Source organism: Haemaphysalis longicornis, unplaced genomic scaffold (genome assembly GCF_048455015.1).
Source record: "Haemaphysalis longicornis isolate Haplotype H1 unplaced genomic scaffold, Haemaphysalis longicornis Haplotype H1 scaffold_4, whole genome shotgun sequence".
In the NCBI taxonomy this organism is placed as follows: Eukaryota; Metazoa; Arthropoda; class Arachnida; order Ixodida; family Ixodidae; genus Haemaphysalis; species Haemaphysalis longicornis.
In genome coordinates this window covers 87,770,998-87,791,946 of record NW_027526361.1, presented here as the reverse complement: position 1 = coordinate 87,791,946, position 20,949 = coordinate 87,770,998, and the positions used below count along the sequence as shown (strand labels likewise).

General features: G+C 44.7%; 1 protein-coding gene across 7 annotated transcripts in view; it reads right to left on the bottom strand.

Annotated features, from left to right (window-relative positions):
• Nucleotides 1-13,825, bottom strand: part of LOC144178986 (glycoprotein antigen BM86-like) — a 77,549-nt gene extending 63,724 nt beyond the window's left edge. For 3 of the 7 annotated variants that reach the window (XM_077707139.1, XM_077707141.1, XM_077707140.1), the window contains exons 1-3: nucleotides 13,656-13,824; nucleotides 11,674-11,805; nucleotides 5,291-5,401 (exon numbers count right to left, since the gene is read on the bottom strand). In XM_077707139.1, the coding sequence (XP_077563265.1) occupies nucleotides 5,291-5,401; nucleotides 11,674-11,805; nucleotides 13,656-13,755 (343 nt within the window). In that variant the 5' untranslated portion in view covers nucleotides 13,756-13,824. Of the gene's footprint in view, nucleotides 1-5,290; nucleotides 5,402-11,673; nucleotides 11,806-13,655 lie in introns of all 7 variants that reach the window. The other 4 variants (XM_077707144.1, XM_077707145.1, XM_077707142.1 and 1 more) reach the window with 3 other exon arrangements.
• Nucleotides 13,826-20,949: the final 7,124 nt, after the last annotated feature.

The window sequence follows — 20,949 nt, the reverse complement described above, 5'->3', positions numbered from 1 at the left end:
GAATAACCTTTACGGAACCCTGCTTGTTCTTTAGGTTGACTGAAATCTAAGGTTGCAGAGATTCGGTTAGCTATTACCTTGGTAAATACCTTGTAGACGACTGACAGTAAGCTGATCGGCCTGTAATTTTTCAAGTCCTTCATGTCGCCTTTCTTATGGATTAGGATGATGTTCGCGTTCTTCGAAGATTCCGGTACCATTGCGGTCATTAGGCATTGCGTATACAGGTTTTCCAGTTTTTCAAGTACAATTTCTCCGCCATCCTTCATGAGGTCTGCTGTTATCTGATCCTCACCAGGTGCTTTGCCCCCTTTCATTTCTTTCAAAGCCTTCCTTACTTCTTCGGTCGTTACTGGTGAGATGTCTATCTCCTCTGAACTACTGTCTCGTTCGGCATTATCCTGTATGTCCCGGCTACTGTACAGATCCCTATAGAACTCCTCGGCCACTGTGACTATTTTATCCCTTTTTGTGATGACATTGCCTTGCTTATCGTTAAGTGCATACATCTGATTTTTCCCCACGCCAAGACGTCTCTTCACTGCTTTCAGGCTACCTCCGTTCTTTACAGCGTATTCGATCCTCTCCATATTATACTTCCGTATGTCAGCTGTCTTACGCTTATTGATTAACTTCGAGAGCTCGGCTAGTTCTATTCTGTCAGCTGCGGTAGAGATTCTCATGGTTTGCCGTTTCCTGATTAGATATTTCGTCTCCTGTGAAAGTTTACCAGTATCCTGTCTAGCCATAGTGCCCCCGACTTCTATTGCACACTCCGTGATGATGCGTGTAAGGTTTTCGCTGGCTTCCTGTGTCGTAAGCTCGGCTTCCTCGTTAAGGGCGGAATATCGGTTCTGCAGCGCGATCCTGAATTCTTCTACTTTACGTCTTACTGTTAGTTCGTTTATCGGCTTCTTTCGTACTAACGTGTTGCGGTGCCTCCTCAAATTTAGCCTAATTAGAGATCTTACCATACTGTGGTCACTACACCTTACCCTTCCGAGCACTTCCACATCCTGCACGACGCCAGGGTTATCGCATAATATGAGGTCTATTTCATTTTTGTGCTCCCCATTCGGGCTCCTCCAGGTCCACTTCCGACTCTCCCGTTTACAGAAGAAGGTATTCATTATGCGGAGGTTATTCCGTTCTGCAAACTCAACTAGCAGGTCCCCCCTGCTATTTCTACAGCCCAGACCATAGTTCCCAACTGCCTTGTCTCCAGCCTGATTCTTGCCTACTTTAGCATTGAAGTCCCCCATAACTACGGTATACTGTGTTTTTACTTTAGCCATTGCCGATTCCACATCTTCATAGAAGCGTTCCACTACTTGGTCGTCGTAGCTGGATGTGGGCGCGTAGCCCTGTACCACCTTGAGCTTGTTCCTCTTATTGAGCCTAATTACAAGACCTGCTGCCCGTTCGTTAATGCTATAGTATTGGTCTATGTTGCCAGCTATGCTTTTATTGACTAGAAATCCTACTCCCAGTTCTCTTCTGTCCTCTAGACCGCGGTAACATAGGACGTGTCCATTTTTCAGCACCGTAAAGGCTTCGCCTGCCCTCCTAACCTCGCTAAGCCCTATTACATCCCATTTAATGCCCTCTAGTTCCTCGAACAACACCTCGAGACTTGCTTCGCTAGATAAGGTTCGCGCGAGTACGCAGGCCTAAATTTAAGGCTTCAAGGTTAGCGTGATGGGCGATTCTATAGCGACGATTGCAATTTCAACAAAAAAGGAAGGGGGCGAAAATATATTCCACAGTCATATCTCTTGGTGGTGGCTTTATGAATAGTCGCTAGGACAACATAAAGTCTGGGCGAGAAAGTAGGTGGTAAATCGTCACCACTTCATCTGTTTTTCAAATATCTCGTGATTATTTAAAGTTTGCTTTGCAATTGCGCCACTGCCTTTTGGGAACAGCAGCATTTGGAATTTTTGTTTGTATTTTCATTTGACTGTATTTTTTTCTAATTTCAGTGATAATTAAAGTCATCGAACCTGTATTAAATATATATATATATATATATATATATATATATATGCCGGGAAAAGCCAGAAAATTCGCTTTTGCGGGAATTTCATTGCCGCGAGAATTGAACATAAACGACCGAAAAATTGGCCGCAAACCAAAAACTTATTCCCTAAAGTCAGTTATATTACTTCGTGAGCCTTACCTTGCAGCCAGCGTCACAGTTCAGCTCTCACTGTACAAGTGGTTCATTGCTAGTCGTCGTGCGCGCCCAAGAACAACGAGATCGTGTCAAACGCATCCAAAACGTTCCGTGGGTTTACCTTCTCTGCACGTTTCTTGCCCTGGCCCTCGTCGCCGAGTATGTCCGATCATGCAAGCGAAGCCCAGCTGCTTTGCCAGACAGAGTGGCACCTAGTTGCACCAATACTGTTTAGAAAACTAAGTGAGCACCACTTTATTGACGTCCAGAAAGGCCACAGCCGTCACTGTTTTGTTTTGCGCACGTGCACCATTGAGAACTCCAAGGGATCCTTGCTTTTCAAAATGGTTGAGCTAGCTGCCGGCGTTTCCAGAATCGTCGGCGCTATCCTCCTTGGGCCACTGACTTGGTTGATGATGGTTGCCTTATCTCGTAGCAATAAAAACCTCTACCTTTGGGCTGGCGAAGCATCTTACTGAGAGCAAGCATGCCAATCGCCGCATACAAACTACAAGCGCACGCGCGCTGTTCAGCGGTAATGGGCTAGCGTAGCCCAAGCCAAAGCCGCGACTTGAGTCACCATGTGCCACCACCTGGTGATGCCGCTGCGAGGCTGCCTCCACGGCCACCGGCTGCGCGGTCTTTTGTAAACAAATATGGCGGCGGCCATGCAAGCGTGCTGTGGCTGAAGTTGACGCACTTCGAGTCCAAAAAAATGCATTCGAGCACTTTTTGGACACAGTTAACCTCCAATGGGTATGTAAAATGCCGACCAAACTTGCACCGACTTTCGTTAACGCGGGATCAGTTTCCGAAAACATTTCGTTGCCGCGAGATATAAAATACCTAGGCGTCTATAGACGTTCACCGGGGATGCGAAAATAATTTGTTGACGCGGGAATTTCGTACCCGCGGGATTTCGTTATCGCGGGGTTTGATATATATATATATATATATATATATATATAAACACAGAAATAAGGGTTGGCAGTCGAGAAAACCTCGGAAAGCAAAGGGGAGGATGTGGTAGATCATTGAAACAGATTAAGAATTTGGAAAGAAAGAAAGAAAGTGAAGAAAAAATGCCCGCCAGGTGGGATCCGAACCCACGACCTCCAGAATACCGGTCTGGTGCGATCGCACCAGACGATCGCACCAGATTATCGCACCAGACCGGTATTCTGGAGGTCGTGGGTTCGGATCCCACCTGGCGGGCATTTTTTCTTCACTTTCTTTCTTTCTTTCCAAATTCTTAATCTGTTTCAATGATCTACCACATCCTCCCCTTTGCTTTCCGAGGTTTTCTCGACTGCCAACCCTTATTTCTGTGTTATTTTCAACGAGCCCCTCATTTCCTATTCTGATTCGCTATATATATATATATATATATATATATACAGTAAAAGAGAAGACTAAAGGGAAACGAACGAATATGTATTAACGTTTCGGCTTGGGGCAAGCCTTCGTCAGAAAGTTTGCTTCTGACGCAGGCTTGCCCCAAGCCGAAACGTTAACACATGTTCGTTCGTTACCCTTTAGTCTTTACGCTATATATATATATATATATATATATATATATATATATATATATATATATATATATATGTATACATATATATTGTGAGCTTTGTTTGAGGCTACAGCCTGTATGCCACCATAGGTAGCAATTGCTCACTATCATCACCACCGGCTTGAGGTGATCACCATCTTGCGTTCTCGTCGACTCGCCTCCGAATAAAGGAGCTACGAAGCCACGGTCTGGTCGCCTGCTATCTACGGCCTCACAATATATATATATATATATATATATATATATATATATATATATATATATATATATATATATATATATATATATATACATATAGGGTTTGGAAATGAGGGGCTCGTTAGGAATATAGAGAAAGAAATGCCGGCAGTGTACAACGCCAAAGAAGGCATAGGGGAATGGTTAGACTATTTTTTACGGTTAGTGACGTTACATTTTTTATTATGATGATTACGTGAGAAAGAAAGGAAGAAAAACACGCGCCCAGAGTGGGGGCCGAACCCACGCCTTTCGATTAGGTCTGGAATGCCTTACCAACTGGGCGACTGTGTTCTCCTTCACTTTCTGGGATATGTTCGGCGTTATAGACTGCCGGCATTTCTTTCTCTATTTTCCTAACGAGCCCCTCATTTTCAAACCCTATTATCGTGCGAAAGCCTAGCGAGGGCCTCGGTTCTGACAGCCTTGATGCCGAGGTAGCATAAGAGGGTTTCCCGAAAGTTAGCCGCTTATGACAGGCTGTAGACGTTCGCGTCACGCCCCGGGGGTTGAAAAGAAGGTCCCCTTCTCCCCGTGTAGTCCGAGTGGTGCTGGCTACCACCCTCAAACGTCAGATACAGCTGTGGTAAATATAAATACCCCAGAAAGTGAAGGAGAACACAGTCGCCCAGATAGCCAAATTTGTAAGGCATTCGAGATCTAATAGAAAGGCGTGGGTTCGGTCCCCACTCTGGGCGCGTGTTTTTCTTTATTTGTTTCTCACGTAATAATAATAATAATAAAGAAATGTAACGTCACTAACGGTAAAAAATAGTCTAACCATTTCCCTATGCATTCTTTGGCGTTGTAAACTGCCGGCATTTCTTTTCTCTCTCTCTCTCTCTCTCTCTCTCTCTATATATATATATATATATATATATATATATATATATATATATATAGTAGAACTTTGAAGATGGTAGAGAACACAAGAGAAGAAAAACTTCGAACAAGGTAAAAGCACGATTGTGGCCTACGTTTCAGCAAAGAGAACTTCAGCAAAGAGAACTATATATATATATATAAATATATATATATATATATATATGTATATATATATATATATATATATATATATATATATATATATATATATATATATATATATATATATATATATATATATATATATATATATATATATATATATATATATATATATATATATATATATATATATATATATATATATATATATATATATACCTGCAAGTCCTACCGGTCACGCGCTATTAGCCAGCATGTGCCTAAAAAATAAACACGGCTCAAAGCGAGATGCCCATATCCGCATCTCTGCTCCCACTTACCCTTGCAATTCAAGGATATGTTCGGTATTCCCTCGCAGGAGCAGTAAACTTTGTTCCGTCCGTCTTTGCAATACCCCCTGGAACATTTTGTAGTCCTGCACGAGTTCTTATCTGCACGAAAGAAAAATAACAGTGAGATCTGTTTAATAGCACTCAACAATGGCGCTAGCGCACAGTTACTCGGTGGTGCAACAATGCTGACTCGGTCTGACGAGATCGGTGTCTGTGTGATATTGCTAATAATATTTCATATCCACGAGAATCCTTTCGTACGGAGACATAATAACCCAAGAATCCAAGTGAGGACGGGCAAATCGACGACAGTAACGATGTCAGCCTGGTCTGTGTGTTCAAATCTGCCGAATGGTGTGGCGCTGTTCTAAAGACGGTGTGCCCTTGAAGACCAAACCGTAGCAGCGTCATCGCCCTCGCGCGAGCGGCGCGTGACAACAATGTTTCCAGTTGAAACCTTTGTTGTCATCAACTTTTAACACACATGCGGTGGCTATTTCTTTTTATGAAACCAAATAAATGTTTGTTTTAGCAACACTACAACCAGGACTATGTATTCCTGTTTTTATTCAAATACCGAAAACATTCTGTGCACTACCCAGTATTCTCGAGGGGAACCTTCTCTCCGATACTGGTTCTTTGACGTGCCTAGTGTGTGTATATCTTTTCTTCATATACACTGTGCAGGCACGTCTTTATTTTGCAGACAGGACCTTCAACAGTCACGTGGAAAAATAATTCGTGAGCTTAATATGGTTCTACAACAGTGATGGCAAAGAATTGAACCCAAAAAGCCTACTGTGGTTTGCAGAGGTGTGCGGTGCATATAAAATCCTCTAAACGTAGTTGTTGGACCTCTGGGTCCTCCAGCTGCGGCGCGATGTTCAAAAAGCGGAGTCACACGTCTTGATGCGGCGAGGCTTTAATGGAATCTCCTAGAAGAATCAGGCGCGAGCCGCCGCAGCCACGTGAGCATGCGGCAGCTCGTGAGACGCAGAATCAAATGATGATGACTAGTGTCGTCTGCTGCAATGGTGATGAAGAGGAAGTCACAGCAGTCTCCCCCACCGACAGATGGCGCTAGGTGGCTTCCACAGGGTGAAGTATATCGGTGCGGAGCAGTTGACGCTGGGCTAACGTACGGTGCTGGACCTGACGATGCCATTGTGTCCGCCGATGAAATCTTTGCTTTCCGAAAGTGCACAGTTGTCTTGTGCGCTCAGTTTTGTCGTGTATCATACTGTCTTTCTTCAATAAGTCTGCGTTTTTCTTGGTTGCAGGTGAAATTTCCAAACATAGACCCTCCAACATCTACAACGCGGTTTTTCCTCCATCGGTGTTCACACCGTTGAGCTTCTTGCACCTTAAAAGGAGTCCCCAGCGTTTTGCAATCCAGGCAAACCTCGTGGAGTTCGGAGCGACAAAGGTTACTGAACCAAGTAAGTTCGCTGTAAACAAAAACTGTTGTTGGCAGGTGTGCAGTCTTCAATAAATGCGGGGTTTGGCAGCCTCCTTTTTGGGTTTTTCTTCGTGAAGTTGTTGGCGTTTCAACTGCTGTTCTCGTGTTCTGCGTCTGCATGCCGAAAATGTTCTCTTGACACTTCACTCCGGGCTCGTTATGATGTCAGCTGGCGTTTGCTGTCTTCGTTTTGCATTTGTGTTTTTTAGACTCAGTTGTATGCACGTTAGCTTCCAAAGATTTCCAGTTTTCTTTGACTTCTCGTGGGAGCACCGCAGGTTCCAGGGATTGGACGAATAGGCTACCTAGCGCGTGTTCCAACGAGGTCCCGGCACTCTTAGGGATCCGGGAGGCGAGCAGAAGGTTGTTTCCGGCAAATTCATTCCTCGTTCTAAGGTAGCAACTACAACGGGGTCGTTGCTGGCCTGTTTCAAAAGTTCGTGGTAAATTCTTGGACAATCTCTCTTTCCTTGCTATCCCTCGTTTCTTCATCAGTATTGGCTCCTGCCATGTGGAAAACGTCCAGGAAGGCAAGAAAGGAGGCTGTCGTCAATAGAAAAAGCAAATATATTTATAGAATGTACAGGGAACCGTCTTTCATGCAGACATCTCGTCGTCTTGTCTAGTCATCGTCTTTTTCATCGCCCATGTGTCCCTTCAGCTCGGCGCCAGCTACCTCTTTGTCTCTTACAAAAGTTTCAACATCTTTCCACCCCAAAGAGTTCACATGGGCGGATCATTCCTACACATTGAGTATTGCGGTGGTCGGTCTGCCTGTGGGTAGCGGGTTTTGGCGGGTTGAAAGTGACACTTCAAAGTAGCCGTCATGAGGACAGGACTCGACGTAGCTCGAGAAGGTATCCGATTAATTTTCGATAGTGGTTGGTGTGCTTGTGCCGATGTCCGGTTGACTTTATTCGGGCCGTTGCGCTCTGACTTCGGAAGCACCGAATCGCTTTCCCTCAATCGTCCGTCTTGGGTCTTGACTATGATGCCTTTAACGTCCCAGAAATGAGAGAAAAGTTTTGAGACCACTCCATCTTCGACGGACGATCGTAGCACAACAGCACTCGCACACTGAATGATGCCGTCGGCTGCAGACAATGGGCCTTGTACAGTCCATCCTAATCTTGTCTCAACGGCTATCAGCAATCGGAGCAGAGGTTTTATGGTACCGGTTACCAGCTTCCAGTAATAGTCCCAGCCAATGATAATCGCAATCTGCTTACCCTTCACTCCTTGTACAGACAGAGGCTGCGTATCCAGCTGCATGTCGTTCATAGCCGTTAAAACTCTCTCTCCTGGTAGGGGAAAATTTTCGCTGCATATCGTGTCCACTTCCAGCGCTTCGATCGAACTTTGACGTTTCTTGTTTGCGGTGAAGGAGAGGACTCACACCTTTCTCATTGTTTTTTGCATATTTTCTCCTCCGAACACGCCCACGGTCAACGTTTCCTCGCACTGCGGTTCGCAACAGAGTCTCAGAAGCACTGGCTGTAATGAAGCTCCTCTGGTTTGTTCCATCGTAGAGAACACGGTAGCGCCCTGATGGTGTCACTTCTGCTATTGTGGCTGAGAAAGTTTGCAGAAGCACGACGGACCCTGCCTGTTTCGCGACCAGGTTGACTGGTGCAGACGTCACGTTCCCGAAGTCGTTCCTAGTGCTGTCTGTGGGGCACACGGATGTCGCGTGCCTTCTTGTGCACCTGTCACATTTTAGGTGACTTCTGCAATATTTCCCCAAGTGGCCCTTCTTGAGACAAAGGAAGCATCGTCCACCTTTGGCGAGAATCTCGTTTTTGCACGAAAATTCAGTTTCTTTGAATCGCAGTCTTCGGAAGAGCGCTTTCCAGACTACCAAAAGAAGCACTGCTGCGGCCTGCTCCCGTAGCTTTGAAGAGCAGCTGCCATGGGAACGTCACACGGGTGGTTGGCTTTTTGTGCTTCTTTCTCTGGTGTGCGATGAATTTTCTCTTCTGCGCGTCCAGCAACAGCTTCTCGACACATAAGCTGCTGGTCGAAGAATTCCAAAAGCACTTGAAGCTCCTGGTTGCGAGAGGCCGTTCAACGGGATGAGTCGCCGTGATGATGATGATGATACTTAATGGCTTCCCCTTTGTAAGGGGGCAGCGTTGCACAGCGGCCTTAGTCGCAACGCCACTGTACAATCACCTCGCCAAAAATACAAACAAAATAACTAAAAATATTATCAAAATAAAAAGAAAATACTTTTATGAAATTTTTGTGCTAGTATGACTTCTTTGTTAGCCTGTCTTCCCAGATTGTTCTCTGCTCTTTTCCCACCAACATTCTAGCCTTCTTTTACTAAACTCTACTGCTGTCCAAGTCACGTCTTCGATAACCTTAAAGCCAACGGCTTCCGGAAGCTGGATGGCTCCATCACTGAGGACTGGACGGATACTTTTGCACTCCGTTACAATATGTGACATGGTTTCTGGCTCATTTCCGCAGCCTGCGCATAGTTCTTCCTGTACCGGCTCGCGGATAAGCGTTTTGGTCCGCAAGCAACCCGCCCGGGCTTCAAAAAGCAATGCACTCCTTCTGGTATTATCGAATTATTTTTCCCTTGTGATCTCCTGCTTCCCGATCCTGTAGGTATCTAGGAACTTCTTCGCATCCATCCTCTTTTCCTGGTCGTTGTCTCTGTTTCTTTCACTTTATTTTTTATTGCCTTGGTCGTTTCCCCTGCACTTCCAGGTTTCATATAATTTGTCCTGAGCCTTCTGTTTTTTTCCTCCACTGTGTGCCCACGCTCTTCATGTAAAGATACCGTTACACTTTGGCCGCCCATCTCTGATCATCCATATTTCTAAGTCGTTCTTCAAAACACGTTTTGCTCTGTGCTTCTCTCACTGCGAAGGATGCCCATCCCATGTCTCCCTGCATTGCCTAATTTGTTGTTTTACTGTGTGCTCCTAATGGGTTCGTGTGGGTTCGATGAAGCGCCATCTGGGGAAAATGAGCCTTGCGCCGCTCATGGAACCACAGTACAATGACTGTCGGTAGGACCTTTAGCAGTATTTCACGCAACGTGGTGCAGTAGGTCATGGAGGTCGTGCCAAGCCCCCTGAGGCTTCAGATATGAACCTGGACCCGATCGTAAAGGGGCCCTCAGTTGTCGGACATAGGATGACGACGACACCGGCTTCAAGTCCAGGAGACCTCGCAGGTGATCTTGCACGATTATGCGGTCATCTCCGAAGTGCTTCTTCAATATGTCCATGGCGTGCTTGTAGCAGTCATCGGTAGGTTGCAGTCCTGTTATGGCTGATGCAGCTGCTCCAGTCACGAGGCTGCTCAAGTAGTTGAACTTGTAAGCTGTGCTGAGCTTGTCGTTGTTGTTGACGGCCGCCGGAAACTGCGTCCAGAATCGCTGCCACGAACTGCGGTTCCCGTCAAGTTCGAGGAGCTCTAGCTGGGGAATCTTGCATTTTCCAGTTGGTGATTGGTGGACGGTCGTCGGGCGTGGCGTTGAAGACCGGCATTCTTGCAGTTTGAGACGAAGATTCGTCGTAGTGCTGACAACCTTGTCGTGGTGTTGTCCTGAATCTACAGTCTCGCTGTCCACTGGGTCGTCCGGAGTCTCATCAAAAATCGCCTCGTCCAACTTCTCTATCTGGCCATAAAATGCGCCGATTCGCTCGAGCAGTACACTCACCGCTCTTGCAGTCGCCTGTCGATTTCCCCTTATGTGGTCTTTCGCTTCCGCTAGAAGGCCATCCAGTTGCACACGTATGCTGCGGTGTCTTCGAAGCTGTCGTTCCATTCGCTCGCACGTAGCTGAGAACTCGCCAAGATCACAGGCGCCACGCCTTTTCCTCGGATTTCGCGGTTCCGTGCGTCGATGGGCTTGGCGTCGTCTAGAAGTCTCGGGTTTCGGCACCATGTGTTGGACCTCTGAGTCTTCCAGCAGCGGCGTGATGCTCAGAAAGCGGAGCCACACGTCCTGATGCAGTGAGGCTTTAATGGAATCTGCTACATGTGTTGTTGTTGTTCCACGTCTTATGGCGCATGCCCACGCGGGGGGTTGACCAAGAATCGAGCAAGAAGGGGGCTAATTCGCCCGCTCAAAACTTAAAAGTCGATACCTATTCGTTGGCATCCAGTAGCAGCGCGAGATTAGAAGGAAGAATTGGATAAAATTGAAAGTTACGGTTGACTTTGAGAAACAACACCCCTATTAATAAAGGCTAACAGGGCAGACGCCTGGTCTTGGAGACATATGCATGAATGGCTGCAGCCACCCCTCTGTGACAATGTCTTAGTGATGTAGCCCCTAGCGACAGTAGTACGGGCATGAAGATAGGAAGCCCAATTCGTTGTAGTGGCCTGATAAGGTAACGTTGTGTGATCATTGAAAAACCACGGCAATGTAATAGGAAGTGCTCTAGTGTCTCGTGTTCAACGCAAGTAGCACATAGGGCGGTGGAGGCGAGATCAGACCTGTGCATATAGAAGCCCAGCTGGAGGACCCTACATCTAAAGTTAGTTAATGTCACCTTGCATTGACGAGAATCGCACAAACGGGGATTCCAATTATGTTTTAAATTTGCATACTCTTCAACAAGCGGGCGCGAGCCGGCGCAGCTACGTCAGCATGCGACAGCTTGTGAGCAGCGAATGAAATGATGATGACTAGGGTCGTCGGCTGCAATGGTGATGAAGAGGAAGTCACAAGAGTAGTAATCTTTACACCTTTATCGATCAGGGTAGGCCTGAATCAAAGGAACATCAAAGGGGTTGCACAAAATGGCCTATGCTATTACTGGCACAGTAATGTACTCTCGAATTTTCAAGGCGGTAAGGAACTGCCAGACATAAATTTGCAATAATTTTTGTATCGATGTTTCGATCCATGCACCAAAGATTGACAGAAATTTTCCCAACTTACAAAGACACATTTGTTCCATGGCGTCGAAATAAAATTCGTCCGTGGGACATTCACACGAAAATGTGTCATTCGATCCAGGAGGCTGCTTGCAGGGACCGCTGCAGAAACGATTGCCGAAAGATGCACACGCACCTGGAACGATATAGCTAATTAAAAGACAAAATTCCGAAACGCCGCTATAAATTGAGTTCTTTCACTGCCACACTTTTTCTACCGTACTTTGTACTTGCACTTTGACCTGCAGTACTCCTGTCCATACAAAATCTCCCTCTCTCTCTCTCTCTCTCTCTCTCTTAGCTATAGCTTGATCGCTACTCTAAAGGATATTTCAGGTTTTTTCTTTAAAAATCCGAAGCCATAGCACTTATATAGCTCAATCTAACTTTATATTTGCTGGTGCCTAAGTACTTTACGGTCACGTAAAAAATATTTCCCATGTTAACGCACGGGCTGTCATACAGGAATTTATGCCAGGCAGAAAAGAAACCGGTGTGGCTGGTGCGCGGCTCGGAAACCAAAGTGAAAGATTTAACTGGGAGGGCGAATAACGAGCCTGGGCAAAAAGTACTTTTTGTGCGCTGAGCTCTTCAGTCGTGACCGCCGCACTCGTACTGTAGGAGCTTTGCACAAAGCAACGAGATAGTCAATACCAGTTATAATATTAAAAAAGTGAGCATCGAAGGAAAAGGCGAAAATGAGTAATTACATGTTAGAAAACTTCTAGCCTGTTGAAGTAATAAACAAAACACATGTCATTTGGGTCGCTGTCATGACGTTGATATCCCCCTTCCCAAATCGACTCTGAATATTAACTAGGTCAGATCAATTATTTAAACTGCAACGCAGGCAGGTCTGGTTCTGCGTGTACGCCAGCCGATTAGAGACCCCACTCTTGGCACACCTATTAGGGGCACTATTGTCCTATGATAGAACCGTAGTGTCCTTGTCGTCTCCACTTCAGTTATATCAGTGGCGGTTATTTTCGCCATGTTTAGGCACATCTCATCCGCAGCGAGTATCTGAAGTGGTCCATGGTCGAATAGAGAAAGAAAACGGAACAAAAGTCTAATGCTGACACTATTTGACACGAATATTGAGCACGTGTGTTTCAGCCTCCTTCCGGGACAAGCCCTCTTATATATCGTACCAAGCGCACTGCTTTGGTAGTTTTCATTAACATGTTCTGTAATAATCATCATTCGTTATTGTTCATTTCTGTTTGAACATACGGCGTTCGTAAACATATCTGTGTGGTATTTGTGCGGTGCATCCTGTAATGCGGGCCTGTGCTGAGATTGAAATCACGCAATCGGTTTGCAATAAAGAGGCCTTGAGGTCTGAGCCCGCAAAGTACTTGTTTATAGTTGATTTTTTAAGTTTTAATTGCCTCTCCACACAAACCTGCACAACGAATTTCCTTGTGGCCGGTTCACAACAACACACCTAAATGACCAAACGTTGTGCAAGAAGTAGTTAATTTAACTGATAACGATATCTGAGGTATCATTTTACTCGGATATTTTGTATGCCCTTGCAGTGTCGTCACGCAACGATACGTCCTAATATCATTTCACAATTGAGCCTACTTTTTCGCAGTCGGTTAAAAAAGTTAACTTTATCACTGGCTACTTTGCCTATTTATAATAAGGATTAGTCCTACAAGTTGCTTTGAGGCAAAACAAAGCAACCTATGGTTTTAATTTTCTCCTATGAATTTCAGCATGAACAGTGTGCACACCGAAATGGAGTATTTCCTAGGATTACGATATCAGCGTCGGCAGGCAGAAATGAGCCTAGCACGGTAATTTACACACTGTTAAACTGTAAGTTGTGCTTTCACAATTTTGTTCTGGTTGGAAGAATTACCTCTGATTGCGGCGACTCCGCTGCTGAAAAGTTGCTTCGTGGGAAGTTACAGAACGTTAACGCCGGAATTTTAAACATTGTGAGCACTTGTAACGTTCTTTCGCTTCCGAACTCACCGCCTTGGCTGCCAGCCTCTTCTGGAACGTCCACATCTCCGTCGGCTGCAGCGCCAGAGATCAGCAGAACTCCAGTGAGCAATACTGCGCAGATCCGCATATTCCCGCTCTTAGAATGCGACGGTGGTCGTAACTGCTAGGATATCCCGTAGGCTATAAGCTGCTGCCAGATGTCCAATATGGGTTAGGGGTTCGCGATAAACCTTATCTGCATGCGTGGACAGTTCTTATCAGTTCTCCTCCCATTTTATTTCCCTCCCCTGAGCCACGGTTTCCTCACTGTCGGTGGGCATTCCGCGAATCGGTGTTACGTATTCGCCGCTGTTTCCGCTCCGCCGCGGTTCTTGCAAAACATTTTCGGTTGTGCCGTCATTGGGAGCGTTCCCAAGGCGACGGTGTGGTAAGAATGAAGACTGTACGCGTAATACAACGGGTACTGTGGATATCACAGTGTCCCCCACAAAGTTCTTATCGTCTCGTGCTTACCTATATAAAGACGCAGTCTGCAGGCATCGCAGCCCATGCGAAAATCACACACATGCTAGTTTAGGTTAGTGTAATCGGCATATTTACTCGCGCTACATGCCACGTGCCATGCAGAAATGGCTTTTGGGTGCGCGGCATGATGGCTTCCTAAAGAAAGCAACACCTGCTTGAGAAAGTCTGCGGCTATTCTCTCGAAGAGCATTTTTAATGCATGACAATTCTTTGCCGAGTACCCCAAAGCAGCAACCGTGTTAATACTCTGCAATGTAATAACGCGAAAAAGTTTAATTGGCGAAGCAAATCATTTGATCGCTATAAAATAAAATGAATAAAGGTAGTTTATCGAATAAAATTAAAAACAGAAACACAAAAATAAAATACAAAAGTTAGCAAACTAAAAATTTCCATCTTATATATCGTCCTCACACGACAAAGAAAAAAAAGGGCTGCAGAAAAAGAACCTAAGCGTGAATAAGAAAATGTTAAGAACCCCCACTGGCGCAGTTCGTCGTATCTGCCCATAAATGCACACTTGGGGAAGTTAGCCACTTATTCGCCATAATACAGTATAAATAGAGGTTTTCAGTCGATTAAAACTAAACACAAAAAACAAAAAAATAATGAAGTAAGCGAAGTAAAAAATGCCTATATGAGTCCTCTTTCTCACAGAAGGAAGAAAAAATAAAAAGGTCCCCCAAAAGAAACGTAAACGGGAATAACACGTTAAAAAACCCCAATGCCGCAATGCTGTGTATATGTACATAAATGCTTAATTGGTAAGTTAACCATTTATTTGCCATAAAACCGTATAATAAACAGGTAACTGATGGAATAAAATAAAAATACAGAAGTTAAGGAAGTCATTCGTCTAATGGAATTAAAACAAAAACAAGAACAAAAATACAAACGCTAACAAAGTAAAAAATGTCTATCTGAGACACCGTTATCCCACAAAGAAGAAAAAAATAAAAGGCCTAAGCGAAAACCTAAGCGTGAACACGCAAACGATCAAAAGCCCCAATGGCGGAGTGCTTTGTATCTGCACATAAATGCGTGATTGGCGTAGCTAACAGTTTTTTCCAAGAGAAAGAATCCTGGGCAATCTCCATCAACGTGAAATTTGGGGAGGGGCGAAGCCAGCAGTGTATGACTCTATTTATGACGCCCTAGCCAGGGAGCCACCGCGGCGGATAGATGAAACGTTCTAGCGCGAGGCGTTGGAAAACGTGTCTCCCGGTGTTTTAGTACCGTGACTACATCAGACAACAGGGGACGCCGACAGCGCGAGCATGTAAGGTGCTTCCCCCCTAAAACATAAATGAAGAGGTGCGGTTTCGGGGCGTTAGGCGTTAGTAAGCACTTTACGGAGCTTCACTAAATTTTTTTATGTAGCAGTCAATGGAGGCACGCTCCGGTTTGCACAATCGGGTATCCCCATTTATTGGCGTACTCAGTATATTATTTCTGGTAGACGGGGAAGGACACGGAAATGCATGAAAAAAAAGTAAAAAGTTAAAATGCACAGAAAATTAAACACCGCAGCAAGAAATTTACACGAATTCGAAATACGAAGACTTTGAGAGTACGTCGTATTCTACATGATTTCGCGATGGTTTCATACAGTTTTTCCCCGCTGAAATTGCACAAAAAGCTGGTTTTCGTGGCGAGAACGTACATCGAAGCTGCATGTGGGTGACGCGCAGCTTATCCGCACAAAAACAATTATCGGTACTCATTATTTGTTGCCGGGCAGAGAGTTATTTTGGTAAGTGCCCCGTCTGCTACCCCTGGGGTCAAAAGTTTTCCTGCGTGCGCCTGTGTCCCCACCATCCAAATCGTCAACTATAGAATACATCACCACCAAGCCCACCACTAGAGCTGCATTAAACCACTAGAAGCAACTGACCGTAGGAGTTGACCATACCCTCTATTCTTACTTCTTTTCTCTATTACAAACGCTTATTCATATTTATCATTATGATCATCAGCATGATAATCACACTCCTGCTGTTAAACGAAAATGAGGGGAGGGACCGAAATCACATTTTTTATTTGTGAATAAGAACTCCATACTACTTTTCCATTGATATTTGGTCCTGAGTCAGTTGCTTCAGCTTTCCACTTGTCTAGGTGAAGAAACCGCTGATGTCGTAATCAGAGAAGTGAGCTAGTTCGCTATTGCTTAACGCGAGGTAAGGAATTTTTTTCTTGGAAGCGATGATTGACGGTGGCACTCCGAGATATGCGAAAGGTGCATCCGCACTGACCTCACTTTCGTTATCTGGCAGGCGTTGCTCTTTTGAGAGACTGTCGCACTCCACAAAGCTGACGTCGGAATTTCTCGATGCTCCTGCCGTAATTTAGGCATGCCTGGTCTCGGGGGGCTAGCAATAAAAGCAGTGAAGTTCTTCAGGCGTGAGGGATTTAGCCTCTGCCCTGTCAATCTTCCTGTCAGCGCTGTGTCCTGTCAATCATGTGTCCCGTTTAAGCGCTTTCGTTCAAATGTTAAGCAGTGCTCTGTCCTTTCAATCTGCTGTCCCGTTTAAAGGAACCATGAAGAGAAAACACAAGTTTTGTTCATTCAAAATATTGCCGCGTTAAAATCATACTGACACCACTGTTAACTTACACTTCACTCAAATAAGCTACATAATTAAAAAAAAGGGAATGGCCATGCGACCCACTAGCTCATTTCCCGCAACATAACCTATGATGTCATTCCAGCCAGCTCTGCGAATGGCGGAGGGCGGTAAAGGCAAACACAAATTATGCAGAGCTTATGAGCTTGCCGAACGAGATATTTGTGCTTACATTTAGGGCACATTCTTTTTAAAGCCGTAAGAATGTGGGACAAACAGTGGAAGTTACTAAAGCACACGTAAACATAGAAATACCGATGCGTACAGTGTTGGTACTGCGCGCACTAAGCTTGGTTTAGTTCCAGAGGACTGAGGGCTTTGGGGTTGTCTCAGGCGACACTGGCAGATGGACGCAAGCAACGATGTCTTACGTGACAATATTTCTCGAGCGAGCACTATGTTTCACGAAACAGTTATTTCCTCCCTGAACAAAAACAAGCCAGGTGTAAATACGGCCAAAAACAAACCAAAGGCAGAAAACGGGTTGCCACGGTATGGTGGCGCCGTCTAGGTTCCCTCACGGTAAACAAGGCTTCCCAATCGGCTGCAGAGCGGTCGGTTGCTGTTATGTTATTGCAGACCACAAAAACGCATGATTTAGCTGGGTAATCAAAATTCTAACTAAAATAATTAATTTCATACTACATAAACTATCGTTTGCAGTCGGACAAGCGCTGGGGGTACCATAAAAAAACGAACTCTTTCGAAAAACACAAACTTGTACTTTGTCATGGCTCCTTTAAGCGCTGTGGTTCAAATTTGCAGTAAGCGCTCTGCTGTGTCAATCTTCTGTCCCTAAGCGCTGTTGTCCAAACGTAAAGTCAGCGCTCAGTCCTGTAAAATATTCTATCCCGTTTAAGCGCTGTTGTTCAAATGTTAAGCTAGCGCTCTGTGCTGTCAATCTTCTGTCCCCTTTAAAGGAACCATGAAGACAAAATACAAGTTTGTTATTCGAAAGAGTTCGTGTTTTATAGTGCACCCATCGCTTGTCCGAATGTAAACGATACTTTATTCACTACGAAATTAACTATTCCACTTATAATTTTGATTTTCCGGCTAAATCATGCGTTTTCGTCGTCTGCAATGACATCAAAGGAACCTACTACTCTGCAGCCGATTGGAAAGCCTTGTTTATCGAGAGTGAACCTAGATGGCGCCACCATATCGCAGCAAGCCGTTTTCTGCCTTTGGTTTGTTTTTGGCCATATTTAAACCTGGATTGTTTTTGTTTACGGAGGAAATAATAGTCTCGTGAAACATAGTGCTCGCTCTACAAATATGGTTACGTAAGACACCGTTGCTTGCGCAAATCGGCCAGTGTCGTCTGAGACAACCCCAAGCCCCGCAGTCCTATGCAACTAAACCAAGCATAATGCGCCCAGTACCAACAGGAGTACGCATCGGTACTTCTATGTTTATGTGTGCTTTCGTAACTTCCACTGTTTGTCCCACCATTTTTACGGCTTTAAAAAGAATGTGCCATAAATTTAAGTGCAAATAGCTCTTTCGGCAAGCTTATAAGCTCTGCCTAATTTGCGTTTGCTTTTGCCGCCCTCCCCCAATCGCAGAGCTGGCTGAAATGACATCATAGGTTCTGTTTCGGGAAATGAGCTAGTGGATCGCACGGCTATCCCCTTTTTTCCTAATTATGTAGCTTATTCGAGCGAAGTTTCGTTAAAAGTGGTGTCAGTATGATTTTAACGATGCAATCACTTTAATGAACAAAACTTGTGTTTTTTCTTCATGGCTCCTTTAAGCGCTGTTCATGTGGTAATTCAGCACTCCGTCCTGTCAATCTTCTGTCCATAAGAGCTGTTGTGCAGACGTGCCTGTAAAATCTTCTGTCCCGTTTAAGCGACGTTGTTAAAATGTTAAGTCAGCGCTCTGTCCTGTCACTCTTCTGTCCCGTTTAAGTGATGTTGTTCAAATGTTAAGTCACCGCTCTGTACTCCCAGTCTTCTGTCCAGTTTAGGCAGTGTTCTGCAGATGTTAAAGCTGCGCTCTGTCCTGTCAATCTTCTGTCCTGTTTAAGCGCGGTTGTTGAAGTGTTAAGTATGTACCACAAGCCCGCACTAACATGCTTCGTCGGTTAGACTTATTTGACACCCCTGAGCTAAAACCCACTCTACGCGTGGACAGCTATAATACATTCTTTAGAAACTCAAGTAGCGCGTTTGTCATAACTTGTGTATATTATACGATAACTATTTGTTCTAACTGTAATAACTTTACAGTTGCACCAGAGAGCTTTGGTGCCACGTATTTCGGCTATTCATTCAGCCATAACATGCCCCGTTCCCTCATGAGGTTCTGTTATAAATATGAGTCAGAATGTTATCGCAACACCAACAGCAAAAAAAGACAGCGGCAATGTAGTGGTTTCAATTAAGTGTCACCTCATAGGCGGGTGCAAAGGGCAACTAGTTGCTGAGTATTGACGTCTAAGATGTGTTAGCGTCAATTTCGCATACAGCGGTATGCTGTCGGTAATTGTGTAGGGGCACTGTTCCATCTGTAGGTTCTGATCGTATATTGTTGAAGTTGCCACAATAGTAGCTGCAAAGAGCTTTTACATACGTGCATCTGTGTTTAAATGTATAGATATACGTAAAGCTATAATTCCCAGGGACAGTTGCCAAACGTAGTTTTATTAAGGGCTCTATGGTGCCATAAAAGCAGCCTCAACGCTCGTCAAATAAACATTTATTCCTGCTCATTCTCTCCTCCCTTATTTAGCGATGTATAGCTAATGTAGGTTGTCTCTATAAGGCACTAGGGCATGCCTATAAACGTTATGCACTTGAAAAAGTGTTTTCTTAGCGGGAAATAAACGAAAATGTGTAGGAGTGGTTTACTGTAATAAAACGAATTAGCTACTATTATTCGTAAATAGAGAGTAATAACAGACAGTCTCCCACAAATTACTGCCTAATTAATACTTACTTAGTGTGCGAAATCGTGCATTTTCACATTGGTTATTTCTTACCAGTAGTAATTACCGGCACGTGAATAGCTACATCCTATTATTTGGATTTTTTACCAAGCAAGCCGTTTCCAATGGCTTAGAACATGTATATTCCTAAAAAAAAACACCACAAAGATGGCTGAAAAACAATCCAAATGGCTTTAAAACGCGTAGAATACCCCATCTCGTAACAACAAACCTTATAACTAAATGGTCTTAATTTCGTCGCATTGAAAACAAAGTTTTTGTTGTGTCCAAGTAATAATCAAGCGTTCACTTTGCAGAAGCAAGCGCGTTTTAGTAGCGAAGCTGTGCTTCGTCTAAAATTTCGCGGGACTGAATGGGGTAATGCGGTCACAGCAATGTGGAGAGAGCATAGCCTAGCGAGGAGGAGGGCAGGTGTCACATGCAGCAAGGCAAAATAATGGTTGCACGAGACGCGTATATGGGCAAAGGTCCTCCAAACTACCAACTCTCGTGGCAATATTTATACTCGTCAACATTGTTCAACAAAAAGAAAACATTACGCATATTTCGGGCAGTACATCATTACATAAGCGATATTTCACATCAATATATACATAAGTGATACATAAGTTCTATGAAGCTTAGCCCTGCGAATAGGGAGTGCCCGGCAGCTTCGCTGCTTACATCAACGTTCAGGACGTTGAGCCCATAATGCTGGGCTAATTTCTTTATAGGCATATGAGACGTGCGGCCCCGCATTGAAGATCATTCCGAAAAGCCGGTGCATCTATCAAGCCAGCGCAGACGAGGAGTCATACGGTGCACTGTTCAGGTTTGTAAGCATATTTATATTACTTCAGCGCTGTGTACTGGTAACTTTCGTTGCCACCGTTCGTAGCAGGCGCCGGTGCTACCTTTCCCGCCGGCCAAATAGGAAGCGTTAGCCGTTTTCGTTGGTTTTCAGGTCCGTACTCGGCAAACAGCCCATGCTTATGTCATAAGGAAAGAGCGTGCTTGTGTTTTGCTGAAACTGAGTAAGAATTTGAGGCTAACAGCAGGATGCCCAAGGAGACATATATCAACAACAAAGGGACGCAGTCGAAAAAGGCGGCTACCACACTTTTCGGGCTATTGAATCTGGCGCGTGCCCAGTGCAGTAGGAATGGAAGCAGATATTTTGCTTTCCCGTTTCTTCATTTGTTCAGTGCGGCCACTACAGCTGTTTTTGCGGTTTTGT